The sequence below is a fragment of the Sturnira hondurensis genome, unplaced genomic scaffold, assembly GCF_014824575.4.
Source record: "Sturnira hondurensis isolate 20B ecotype Veracruz unplaced genomic scaffold, ASM1482457v3 Scaffold0013299, whole genome shotgun sequence".
Taxonomy (NCBI): Eukaryota; Metazoa; Chordata; class Mammalia; order Chiroptera; family Phyllostomidae; genus Sturnira; species Sturnira hondurensis.
Genome location: NW_028085930.1, coordinates 8,345,397 through 8,358,628, shown reverse-complemented (window position 1 = coordinate 8,358,628; position 13,232 = coordinate 8,345,397). Strand labels below are relative to the sequence as shown.

At 44.0% G+C, this 13,232-nt stretch overlaps 1 protein-coding gene across 1 annotated transcript in view; it reads left to right on the top strand.

The window, feature by feature from the left end:
* Positions 1-13,030, top strand: part of COL6A6 (collagen type VI alpha 6 chain) — a 106,691-nt gene extending 93,661 nt beyond the window's left edge. The window contains exons 35-37 of the mRNA XM_037061310.1: positions 64-735; positions 3,614-3,707; positions 12,616-13,030. Coding sequence (XP_036917205.1) covers positions 64-735; positions 3,614-3,707; positions 12,616-12,832 — 983 coding nt within the window. The 3' untranslated portion in view covers positions 12,833-13,030. The remainder of the gene's footprint in view (positions 1-63; positions 736-3,613; positions 3,708-12,615) is intronic.
* The last annotated feature ends 202 nt before the right edge of the window (positions 13,031-13,232 follow it).

Below are 13,232 nucleotides of genomic sequence, written 5' to 3'. Positions count from 1 at the left end.
GATTCTGTTTCTCCTTTTCCATCTCCTTCTGTTTGGTAACCCAGAGTGACTCTTGGTCTACAGATGTGTGCAGGCCAGACACTTCCTGCGATGAAGCCAGACCGCCCCCCGTGCAGTCTTACATAGACGCGGCTTTCCTTCTGGACAGCTCCCGGCACGTGGGAAGTGCCGAATTCGAAGGCATAAGAGACTTCCTGGGAGCACTGTTAGATCACTTTGAAGTCACCCCAGAGCCTGAGACCTCTGTCACTGGAGACAGGGTGGCCCTGTTAAGCCATGCTCCCCCCAACTTCCTACCCAACACACAGAAGAGTCCCGTGAGAACCGAGTTCAACCTTACCACCTACGGCAGCAGGCGCCGCATGAAGAGGCACTTGGAAGAATCCGTCCAACAGCTAAATGGAGACGCTTTTATCGGTCATGCCCTACAGTGGGCCCTGGACAATATCTTTTTGAGTGCCCCGAATCTGAGAAAAAACAAAGTCATATTTGTAATATCAGCTGGGGAAACCAGTCACTTGGACAGAGAAACCTTAAAGAAAGAATCTTTGAAAGCCAAATGTGAAGGGTTTGCCCTGTTTGTGTTTTCCTTTGGCCCTACTTGGAATGACAAGGAACTGGAAGATCTAGCCAGCCACCCCCTGGATCACCACTTGGTTCAGCTCGGTCGAATTCATAGACCTGACCACGGATACGGTGTGAAGTTTGTGAAGTCCTTTATAAACTCAATCAGGCGTAAGTTGTAAAACCTGTTTTTCTCTTGCACAGTTAGAGCATGCTCAGTATTCCCAAATGAAGGGTTGACATGGATGTTTGGGAGCCTCTTGGGTGTCTTCCAGGGCACCACAGGGTCAGAAAGGAAAACACGTGGTGATGAATGGTGGAGGGAGGAAGCCTCTGATTCCTAAGCACTTAGTTTTCTGGCTTATCTTTTTTTAATGTCTCTGGTTGCTATGGAGAAGCAATCAAAACAAAACAAGCAGCTGCTCACATGTCTGAGTGCGTGGGACAGCTAGTCTGGGGGTGTGAAGTCTCAGCCCGGACTTGAGAGACAAAGTAGAAACCCTTGCCACGTCACATGACAATGCTGCCCTTTGATGGCAAGTGTCATCGGTGAACACATCCAAAAAGAGAGCCAGGGGAAAAAACAACAGTTCTGGGCTTTGCTTTTACAAGATCAAAAGGCAGAGGTTGAAACGTTAAGAGACGCCATTTTACCTGTCATAATGGAAGACACCTGCCCGCAAAACTTTCTCAGCCTTGTTAGTGACTTTCTTCTGATGCCGGTAATTAGTGTAGTGATGCCCATTAAAAAAAATTTTTAAAGCATGGCTATACTTCTTGAAATGACCTTGCCTTGAAAGGATGCAATTCACTTTGAATGCAATGGGGCACGTAGCAAGAAGCCCTGGCCTGATACTGGGCAATTCTGGAGGTTGTAAACCACTCGGGTTGAATTTCTGCATGTGTTCATGATAAATGAACCCTTGGGGTTCAGATACATGAAAATGAACACCCAGGCATCAGATTGTCTCAAACTTGTCAGACCTGAGAGCAGCTAAGGCTGCAAAGATACCCTCTAGTCAGGGCAGGTCTGAGGGAAAGGGCTGGTGGGACTCTGCTACCCTGAGCATGAGTCCAAGGCCAATGGCATTGGCATCCCCTGGGAGCCTACAGAAAATGCAGAACCTCAGGCCCCACCCCACACATGCTGAAACACTGATATGGGAGCAGTGAGCTCCCAGAATGAAATGTATGTGGATGTGTTCTCGAACCAGAACCAAAAAGAAGAGCTAGGAAAAAAATGGCAGCTAGGGGCCATTCTGAAGGAAGCAACCAGAAGGCCCTTGTGAAGGTTAAAATGAAAGAACATCTTGAAAGACTCTGAGAAACTTGTAAAGAAACACTCTTTAGGAGGCAAAACCCTGAAAGTTTAAGATGGAATTTCCTTCTCAGCTCCCCACCCCCAAATTTCTTAGTTGTGTTTCATGGTAATCAGTCACACTTGCAGGCATAGCTTGAAGATATCGCTGGCTTGGTTCCAGACTAGTGCAATAAAGGTATATTTATATTTATTGCAATAAAGCAGACCATAATCTTATTGTCCGAGGAAGGTTTTGCCTTCAATTTGTAAAATACAGTGTCTGTGAAGCACAATAAGGGAGGTGTGCCTGTACATGATTAGAGAAAAGGTGCCCCCCACAACCCAGAGAAAGGGGGAGGGATGTTTTAAGAGTGACTTGGGGCAGGCGAGGGAGATAGAAAGTGCTTTTTGGAAAACAGTAACCATGACAGAGTTATACGCCACTTTTCTAGAAATTCAGTACCTAGAAATCCTCAATCTTGAAACTGTGGCCGTAAAAGCACACAGAGCTGAGACGAGCATTGACAAAATGGTGTGCGAGCCTGCCTGCCTGTCCCCACAGCTGACCCCCAGACTCACACCCACCCACTCAACACAAACAGTTGTCAGGTGTGAGCGCCCTCCGGGATCCCAGGCCACCTCCCTAAGCTGTGGCTCTTCTTTCTCGCACTGCTGTGACAGCGTTGGCTGTTGAGCTCAGTCCACATCAGCATCAGCATGTTTTCTAAGAAAAGCAAAATGACTGGCCCACAACCTGATGCTTGGAGTTAAGACAGATAAGTTAAAATTCGGATGCACGGCCAGGGAAGCATCCCAGCCGTGGGCCATTCGGTCTCGAAGCACGCAGTGCAGTCTGCAGCAGCTCTGTCCCCCAGCCTGGGACAGGCTGGCGACCACCCCGGACCCCAGGAAGAGGTTTAACTGTGCTTCAGTAGCAAGTCAGTTCAGTTTAATGCTGCAAGGAAATAAATAATACATTTTTTAAAGTTTCCCATAAAAGATGGCTTTTAAATGTCTTGCTGGTGTGGTTAGAGGCACGCTTTATTATCATGAAAAAGTAATAAGCTTCCAGATGAAATGAGCCACTAATGAATTAAACCCAAGATGGTGCTATTGTTTCTGTTGTTAATGAAAAAGACGATCAAGGTAATATTGTTTCCCCTTCACGTTTTGATATTTCAAAGGGAAAAATAAAACTAACTATTCTGATTAATTCAAGTCAGTTAGAGGCCAGACTCGGGACTGGCTCATGATAACTCTAATTTTGACCCACTTTAGAAGCTAAGGGGCATCTTCTTGAAAAGCAGGTTGAACTTTCCACCTATAAATTTGGCAGAGATGTGTTTTTAAAATGCGGTTTTAGCCCTGGCTGGTGTAGCTCAGTGGATTGAGTGCAGGCCTGCAAACCAAGGAATTGCAGTTCGATTCCCAGTCAGGGCACGTGCCTGGGTTGCAGGCCAGTTCCCAGCAGGGGAATCACGAGAAGCAACCATACATTGATATTTCTCTCCCTCTCTCCTTCCCTTCCCCTCTAAAGATAAATGAATAAAATCTTTTTAAAAAATTAAAATGCAGTTTTAGAAATTCCTCTGAGAAATCTCTCATCCCATATGGCCACCTAGCTGGTCTCTCCCTTTGATGGCTGTTGAAAACGGCAAAGTGACACTTGGCATACAGAGCGTTTTGCTGGGATGTTAATAGCCATGAAGAAGAGACTGACTGACTCATCATAGATTTTTCTCTTCCTAGGTGCAATCAACAAATACCCTCCCATAAACTTGAGAACAAAGTGCAATAGGCTCAGCTCTGCAAATCTGCGGCAGCCCCCGCAGCAGCTGCGAAGGTATTACCTGCTTGGCGTCACTTGATAAATGAATGCATCCCCTTCTTCCTCCTGCTTGTCCATCGTTTCCTCCCCTCCTCTTCCTCTTCTTCCTCTTCTTCCTCTTCCTCCTCCTCCATCCTGTTTGGACAAAATCTATTGATAAACCATATGAAAATAGCATCTGAGGGAATAAGAGGCTATCACAAGTGACCCGTTGATTTGAAAAACAAGAAGTAGAGGTTTTTTAAAGTGGAAAGTCTAATTGTTGAAGTAAAACAATCGATGGGACTCCCCCGTAGCAATGAGCATACCAAAGGACCAGACCGTGGTTTCTAAGTGTCACTCCCCAGTGAAAGGACCCAGGGGTTCGTGGAGAAATAACTATTTCTAGGCTCTCGCATGGAAAGTACAGTGTGAGCCTGGAATATTTAGTAACCCAGAAAGTCATCAATAACACAATTGTGTCAAAATGACAAAGGACTGTCTTGAAAGGATTCTCACTGGCCCAAATTTGGGACAATTCAAACATCAGATAGAATAATAATGTTAATAGATTGAAACATACTGATTTTTAAAAAATCCACAAGTCTATAGAGAGACCCAAAAAGGGAGGACAGGGGAAAAGCTCTTTTTTTAGTGTAGAAGTATGCTAGCTAATAAATATAGAAGAAATGGTAAGATTAGAAAACCACCTCTTTGTCATCCCAAGTGCAATAACTGAGTCGGCAAGGATCGAGGACTGCTGAAACCATGGGTGACAGGCTGCTAGGGAGCAGGCTCTTTACCCAGACCCACAGAACCACTCACATTACCTGCTTACTCATTGTGAGGAGGGAGATGTGCCTGCGTGTGAGGAGGTCTGGCAGCAGGATCAGTCGGAACCCTTTAACCAGGGCCTGGTATTATGTGCCCCCTACGTGAGATTCTTGCTGGAGATGTTTGGCCCAAGTCTAATAATGAGGACACTCTCGGCAGTCCCAGAATGTGGGATAGTCTTCAGAACAGCTGGCCTAGGTGCTTCATAGCCTTCAGTGTCATGAACTGCAGAGCCATGTGGGCACTGTGCCAAAGTGGGTGAGACTGAAGTGCTGTAATAGCCAAATGCGATAGTGTGAATCTTGACTTGATCCTAGTTCAGAAAGAATGGCTTATCTAAATGACATTTGGGGGACAGCTGGGGAAGTTTGAGCGTGAACAATGTGCTGGAGGATATTATTGATTCATGGCGATTTCACTGTATGCACGTGACCATGGCATCACATTAGTGCAGGGATGCCTCTGTTCTTCAGAGAGGGGCGCTGAAGTGTTTGAGGGTAACGTGCATGGTGGTGCAGCCTGCTGCCAGGCGGTCATCCTAAAGGGAAGCAGGATAGTGTGTGTGTGCATGTGTGTACATGTGTGCACATACAGATGCACATGTGCATGTGTGTGCCGGTGCATGTTTATGGGCTGTGTGTGCGTGCATGTTGGCAGGCACGTGTGTGCCTGTATACTTTTACATGTGTATGCATGTGTGTATACAGACGTGTGTGTGCATGCACACAGTAGCAAGATGGTAACAGTTGGAGAATCATGTAGGTGAAAGGTATACAGATATTTATTCATGGTCCTGTTCTTTACAGTGTTCTGTGAACTTGACAATTTTCAAAATAAAAAAAGCTTGTAAAAGTCAATGAATGGGTTAAACAGAGTATTAGGCACATCTGAAGAAAAACAATGGACTGAAAAGTGAAGAAATTACTCAGAATCCAGAGAAGATAAATATAAGAATTTTACAGACAGACAGCGAATAGATTTACCAGGGGTGTCCAACCCTTTGGTGTCTCTGCACCACCCTGGGAGAAGAGCTGTCTTGAGCCACACATTAAATACATTGCAACACATAATCACACACACAAAAATCTCATCATGTTTTAAGTAAATTTACAATTTTGCGTTGGGCCACATTCACATCCATCCATACTGTATGCGGCCTGTGGGCCACAGGTTGGATACCCCGGAACCTATCTCATTGGAATTCTGGAAAGATAAAATACAATAATAAATGAGGAAATATTGAAAGGCAAAGAGATGGTCACACTCAAGAACTTGGGGAAGATATACATGAAAAGTTGAAGAAAAGACAAGATGTAACAGGCAGGATAAAGAAAATGGGAACAACAACAGGCACTGTGTAGAGAATGCAGGACCCCGTGACTGAGAGAACTACAACCGCTGGGAGGATCGCCTGCAAAGAGACTGTAACCGAGCTGACAGCTGAGCTGCCAGGAGCACCAGTGGAAGGCACGATACTGAGAACCTCGCAAGTAGTGGGAGAAAACTGTTGTCAGCTCAGAAAGACTGGTAAAGCAAAGACAACTTGGGTAAACCCAAAACAATACCTTGTCACAAGAAGACGTTTGCTAAAGGAACTTCTGAAGTATGTTACTTGAAGGAAAATAAAAATGACCACAGAAGGAAAGACTTGAGATACAAGAAGAGTGAGTGATTTGTCACTATTTAAATAAATCTAAATAAATGTATTTTTAAATAACTGAAATATCTAATCTGTGGGGTTACAAAATGGCTGTACTTGTTTAAGGAGTGGAAATAAAACATTTGGCACCTGGTGGTTTTAACGGGAAAAAAACAACTGTACTAACACTACATATGTTAGTAAATACTCATTGATGTTAATTACTTGAACAATAAGATCATCTTTTGTTATTAAAAACAAACAACACAATAAATATTTTTAACAAAAAGGCAGGAAAGGTCCTGGTCTGGTTCTCAGTTGGTTAAAACATCTTTCTGATACGCCAAGGTTGTGGGTTCAATCTCTGACCAGGGCACCTACAAGAGTCAGCCAGTAAATACGTAATTAAGTGGAACAACAAATCAATTTCTCTCTCTCTCTCTCTTCTCCCATCCCTCCCTTCCCCTCTCTCTCACACATAAATTTTTTTAAAGGCAGGAAAGGGGGAAAAGGATAAGTAGAAAGCAAAAAGAAGACAGCAGGAGAAAAACACATAAACCAAATATGCCAGTTACAATCAAAGATTGATGGATTGTAAGAAACAAAATAAAATCCAGCTATCACTGCTTTCAAGAGACACAGCTACAAAATAAGAAATGGGAAAGTTCAAAGTAACATCACAGGAAAAAATATTACAGGCAAACATTTTAGAAAGAAAGCTGGGATAGCTCTATTAACATCAGATAAAATGCGCTTCTAAACAAAACCATTTTGTGGGAATAAAGAGGATTACTACATGATGACAGTGTCCAATCATGAAGAGGATACAACAATTCTAAATTTATAAGAGGGCAATAAAATCTAAAAATACACAAAGTGGAAATTGAAACACTACATGGAGAACTTGCCACAGAACTGTCATCAAAGTTGGAGATGTCAGTATGCCCGCTGGAATATTGGTAGGTAAAGCAGACGAAAATTAGTAGAGGTACAAGATTTAATCAGCAGTAACAAACTTGATTTAATAGGCTCATTTAGAACCCTGCACAGAAAAATGAGACCTTCTTCTGAAGGAGATACGGAACACTACCAGCAGTAGACCCGAAGTAAAGAGTTCCCAGGTGTTCACTGGGCAGTGTTTAACTTAGCAAGTGTCAGCACGCCTGTGCACACCAGTGTCGTCACCCCAAATGATCTGATCACACACAGTGCAGTTAGGATAGAAAGTAATGAAAACAATGTTTTTACAGCACATACACTTTTAAATTAAAATCGTGATCTAAATAATGGGACAAAAATTGTAATGAAAATGTAAGCATGCTTAAAACTGTATAGTAATCAAAATGTCATATGTCAAAACTCATGGGATATGTCAGAATTCGTAATTTAGGAAAGTTTATAGTCTTAAGCATTATGTTAGGGCAATGTTTAAGCTCTAAAAGTTAATGAGTTAAACATGGCTCTTAAGATGTTATAGAAGAAAAAAATGGATTGTACCCAAAGATAGGAATAAAGTAGAACTTACTAGGTTTAATTAAGATATGTTTAAAAGTATCAATAAAAGCAAAACTTAGTTTTCTTTAAACTTAGTAATAAACATTTATATCATACCTTTTGCCTGTGTGAATACTACTTACATTTTTTTTAAATAGAAATAATTTAGATCAAGTAGTTACCAGAGGGTTTCTTTGTTTCGGTGATAAATCGTGCTGTACTAACCCACACGCCTGCCCACATCTCCCTGAAATCAAACCTGCACCAGCGGCTGGGAATCACACCTAAGCAAACGCCTTTGACACTGTGTCCACTTTTATTGTGCTGCGCGTGCATTTCTGTGTGGTGATCAGGGCCAGAGGCCCTCCTAATCCCGAAGCCCCCTGCTGGAACTGCGCTCCTCACCTTGCTGGGAGGCAGGGAACTGTCCAGCAGCAAAGGCTGCCTGAAGTAAAGCCTAAAATGTTTCCCTGCGGTCAGTCCACCGAGAGTGGGGCTCCCTCTGCTGCAGGTGCCTGGAAGTGTGGACAAGGGTTTTGCGATGGCGTTTGTGTTGGGCTCCACGCTATATGCAGCCGGGCTGTTAAGTGTGGGGGCGGACTCAGTAGTCAGTTTATACAAATTAAAAGGCATTTGGGAAATGACTCCCTCCTTGCATTGTTTGAAGAGTAACGAGTCGAGTCGGGGAGGGGATTGGATGGGAAGTTCCTTTCCCCTTCTCCACATTGCCATACACCTGGAGGCTCAGCTTCCCCTGTGTATCCAAAACGGGGAACGTTAGGAACTGACTCGGGTATCAGAAATTGACGTGCAGCCCATACCTCTGCCAGTGAACTCCCTGATGCTGTGTTAGGCCAGGCCACCCCAGGCCTTCTCTAAGTGACCGAAGACCATAATGGAAGGTAACAAGCCATTCAGCTGCTTCTGAAACTCCCTGCAGGAGCCTTCCAAGGGAAGTGAGGCAGAACCGAGCACACAGAAGTGCGGGAGACAGCGACAACTTGCCGAGTCCTGAGAGTGACCTGCATGAGAATTAGATAGTTCTGCTGTGAGATTTTAAGAAATACAGGTGGAAGCTGGTTCTTATCAGATGGGAAAAGAAAGAAACTGGACCAAAGCACAGTCAACCAAGGACACAGATGGCCAGTGAGGGTGAGATTGTGGGGCAGCATCTTTGTAGGCACTTAGATCTGCTCAGAGGCAATAGAAGGCAGAGAGCCACCTGCTTGTTGGTTCATTCAGTCAGGCACTCGTGCCAGACTTGAAAGTGCCAGACTTTAAAGCGCTGACAGACCAGAGCCAAAAAAACTAAATTGTAAAAAATGGACACAGTCATCAATGCCATGTGAATAATACATCTGTTGTGATTCTGCTTTCCAAGGGGTGTGTTTGGAGAGACAAAATGTATGTAAAAGTAAAAAGTAAGAATTCTTGAACTAGAAGCCATCTTGTCTGCGTTTTCCGCGGCAGGGAGTGCAGTATGGCTGTGCAATTGTCTGCGTAGAGGGAGGAATCTGTGGTCACAGGGAACTGAAGCCTGCCACGAGTCTCATCCACCGACCTCATTTTATGTAGCTACCACAAACATTGCTGGAGGTGGGCACACGTTGCAAAATGAATTGGCTATTTCATCCCTGTGCCTTTAACTTGACTACCTATTGTCGGAGTTACTGATCAGTAAAGTAGCTGAACAATATAGAGTAGGAGAAAGAAGTATATAAAGTCAATATGATTTCCAAACAAGTTAATCAAATGATTCTTATCGAATGTTTATCCAATACAAGCTCCTATACTCAACAGAGCAACAAACGGGAATTCAGAGATATGGTATTTATCATGTTCAACCCTTTTGAGAACATAAATATTTGAGTGAAGAGAAAGACTGCAATGCTATGCTAAAGAAGCAGTTACCAGTTGTAACACCCTTTTTTTCTTAACAAAGAGGGAAGAATATAACAGATAACTAACCTTTCCAGTTGCATAAAAAGTGTGCAATGAGAAGTGGGGAGCTGGGGGACAGAGGGGAGAGACCAGTATAGATAAAATAAATTCAAGCCATGAAAACAGTGTGTTCCAGGCTCAAAAGAACATAATCTCCACAATCAGTGGAGCCATGTTTTGTGCAGATAGACAATTATGGCTTTGGGGAATTTGAGTTCATAGTGTTCAGTCTGGAATTAATAAGAAATACAGAGAAGAGCAAAAACATAGGAGGGTGTGAGAACATTGTGTTTGCACTGACATTTAGGCACAACAGCTGTTCTTGGGGACCGGGAGAAGCTTGTTGATTGACTTGGTCCATTCCTGATGGCGCTGACGGAGGCAACCTGGGGCACGCGCTGGGGTTTGAGTTTCAGAATCCCAGACATACAGTGTGCAAGGTGCAGAGGCTTCAGGGTCTGTGTAAGGTGAATGGCATTGTTTTCTTTATTGGTTTGGTGTCTCCTCCACCCCTGACTATCGTTATGGATGAAAGGAAGTATGTGGCGCCTGTGAGAGCAGTGAACTTAATTTTAAATTCTGTATCTTTCACTCATTTTCTAAATATTGATGTTTTTGTGAGAGAGATCAGACTTCTAGCTAGTGAGAGCAGAAAAATCCCTGTGAAGAAATAGATCGGAGTGGATGTTGCCACTGTGTTCCTGGTCTCCACATTTGGAGTTCAGCTAATTTGGGGGGTTGCTAAACCTTCTCTTATGCCACCAGGCTGTCATGCATTCACTCCAAAAATGTCTATGAAGAGCGTATACACCAGGTTCCTCATACCTTAACTGTCCAACCTGCCCCAGGCCATCTGCCTTCATGTGGTTCTGCACCCATATCCAGGTGCTTCAGAAAGTGTCACATTTATCATTTCAGTGTCTTATTCATTATCTTGATAGTTCTTTATAGCATCCCAAATAAAAACCTAGTTCATTGGCAGTAACATTGGACTCTTATTGTCAGAAGAGTTGGGTTATAGTCTCAACTCTGTCGTTGACCTTTGACCCCTATTTGTCCCTCCGTTTCCTCATCTGTAACCAATAGGGCACCAAGGTAACTAGTCTAGGGACTTCCACTGTTGCTCACAAAAATATAGATTGTTTTTATCTCCATTTTACACCTGAAGAAAGAAGGATCACTCAAAACGATTTGTTTCCTCAAAAGTGCTCAACTAATAAGGACACAGAAAAGAAAAGGAAATAGAATATAAGAGGAAACTGAATATAAAAATGTTTTTGGAACCAAAACTTTGTGCCATTTCCCTGTAAAACAAGGTCACCTGAGATGGCTCCCTTCCTGTGCTATCTAGTACAGAAGCCACTACCTTTCAATTTGTTGAAATTAAAAATTCAGGTTCTCGGTCACATTAACCACATGTGGCTAGTGTCTGCCATACTGGCCAGTGAAGATTAAGGGACATTTCCTGCAGCACAGAATTCCACTGGACAGGGGAGAACTTCTAGTCCGCACTCGGCTTCTGTGGTTCCTTGATTTCTCAGTCTGGCGTTCAAGGCGCTCCAGAGCCTGAGACCCTGTCTCTCTTCACTGTAGGGCTCCTCTTGACTTCCAATCAAACTGTTTGTGTGCCTGTCAGATGGGCACAGTTTCTATGTTGCCTGCTGTGCCTAACATAGTGCCTTCTCTAGAGCAGCAAGTAAACATTTGGGTGGAAGGATCGGTGGATGGGTGGGTGGGTGGATGGATGGATGCATAGGTGGGTGGGTGGATGGAAGGATAGGTGGGTTGATGGGTGGGTGGATGGATGGATGAGTGGATGGGTGGGTGGGTGGATGGATGAGTGGATGGGTGGATGGATGGATCAGTGGATGGGTGGGTGGATAGATAGATGAGTGGATGGGTGGATGGGTGAAAGGGAGGGAGGGACAAAAGAAGGGGATGGCATTCAGTTATGCTTTCACTAGACAAATACTTAGTGTTTACTATGTGCTTCTTGGTTCCTGGGATTACTGTGGTGACCAGACATGGTCTTGTGAAATTAAATTTCTGNTGAGACCCTGTCTCTCTTCACTGTAGGGTTCCTCTTGACTTCCAATCAAACTGTTTGTGTGCCTGTCAGATGGGCACAGTTTCTATGTTGCCCGCTGTGCCTAACACAGTGCCTTCTCTAGAGCAGCAAGTAAACATTTGGGTGGAAGGGTGGAAGGGTGGGTGGGTGGATGGATGGATGGATGCATAGGTGGGTGGGTGGATGGATGGATAGGTGGGTGGGTGGGTGGATGGAAGGATAGGTGGGTTGATGGGTGGGTGGATGGATGGATGAGTGGATGGGTGGGTGGGTGGATGGATGGGTGGATGGATGGATCGGTGGATGGGTGGGTGGATGGATCGGTGGATGGGTGGGTGGATAGATAGATGAGTGGATGGGTGGATGGGTGAAAGGGAGGGAGGGACAAAAGAAGGGGATGGCATTCAGTTATGCTTTCACTAGACAAATACTTAGTGTTTACTCTGTGCTTCTTGGTTCCTGGGATTACTGTGGTGACCAGACATGGTCTTGTGAAATTAAATTTCTGCCTGGGAGTGTGGAAGAGTGGAGAACAGATCACGAAGAAGTTTACAAGCAAATAACAATTCAGCTAGTAATAAGTGCTATGAAGAAATAGATGAGAGTGTTGTGTGGATTGACTGGAAGTGGGAGTGGGACTGGGAAAGCTATGGATGTGGCGGACTCTAATGAGATACCGTGTGAACCCAAATGTGAATAAGCAGGAGCCAAGCATGTGAAGTTCTGGGTGGAACATGTTCCATGAAGAAGAAATTTTGCTGTTGAGATTATAGTTGTGCACACCTTGACAAGATGTCTTACCAGCTTCTGGTATCTCTGCCCACTTAGTCATCTTAATAAAATTACCCTGAAAGAAGGATGCAACAAAAAATGGGCACAATAATTAATTTAGGGAGGAAGATTAATGTAGAGCCTGTTGAAGTTGAAGGGGCCTTTATCTTCTATAATGTTTTTCTTTCGCTGTATAGCTTTGTCCCTGGACCACATAAAACTGCCCTTAAAGAAGACGCATTACGAAAGGCAAAATTCTTTCAAGATAAAAAATATGTTTCAAGAACAGCAAGAGACAGCAGAAGTAATACTGTTCGAAACATTACCAGGAACACATTCCGTACCTTTAAAAACTGGAAAGTGGTAAAAACTATTCCCAAAGGACGTGATGAAGGAGGTGCTCGAAGAATTTAACCTGAGGAAGCATGGTAAGACTCTGGACTCACTGCCAGACTGTGGGTAACTTGTACCTGGAGGTCCACTCCGGAGGGCTGGACAAACCACAGGGTGGAGAGTGAGAGGCAGTGTGCTGTGTGAGCTCATTGGTATTAAGATGTATCTTGTCCATGTATGTGACCACTCCTGGTAAGTCCAGCATACTAAGACTGATACATTACAGACCACTCCTGGTAAGTCCAGCATACTAAGACTGATACATTACATTTGTCCACTCCGGAGGGCTGGACAAACCACAGGGTGGAGAGTGAGAGGCAGTGTGCTGTGTGAGCTCATTGGTATTAAGATGTATCTTGTCCATGTATGTGACCACTCCTGGTAAGTCCAGCATACTAAGACTGATACATTACAGAACTGT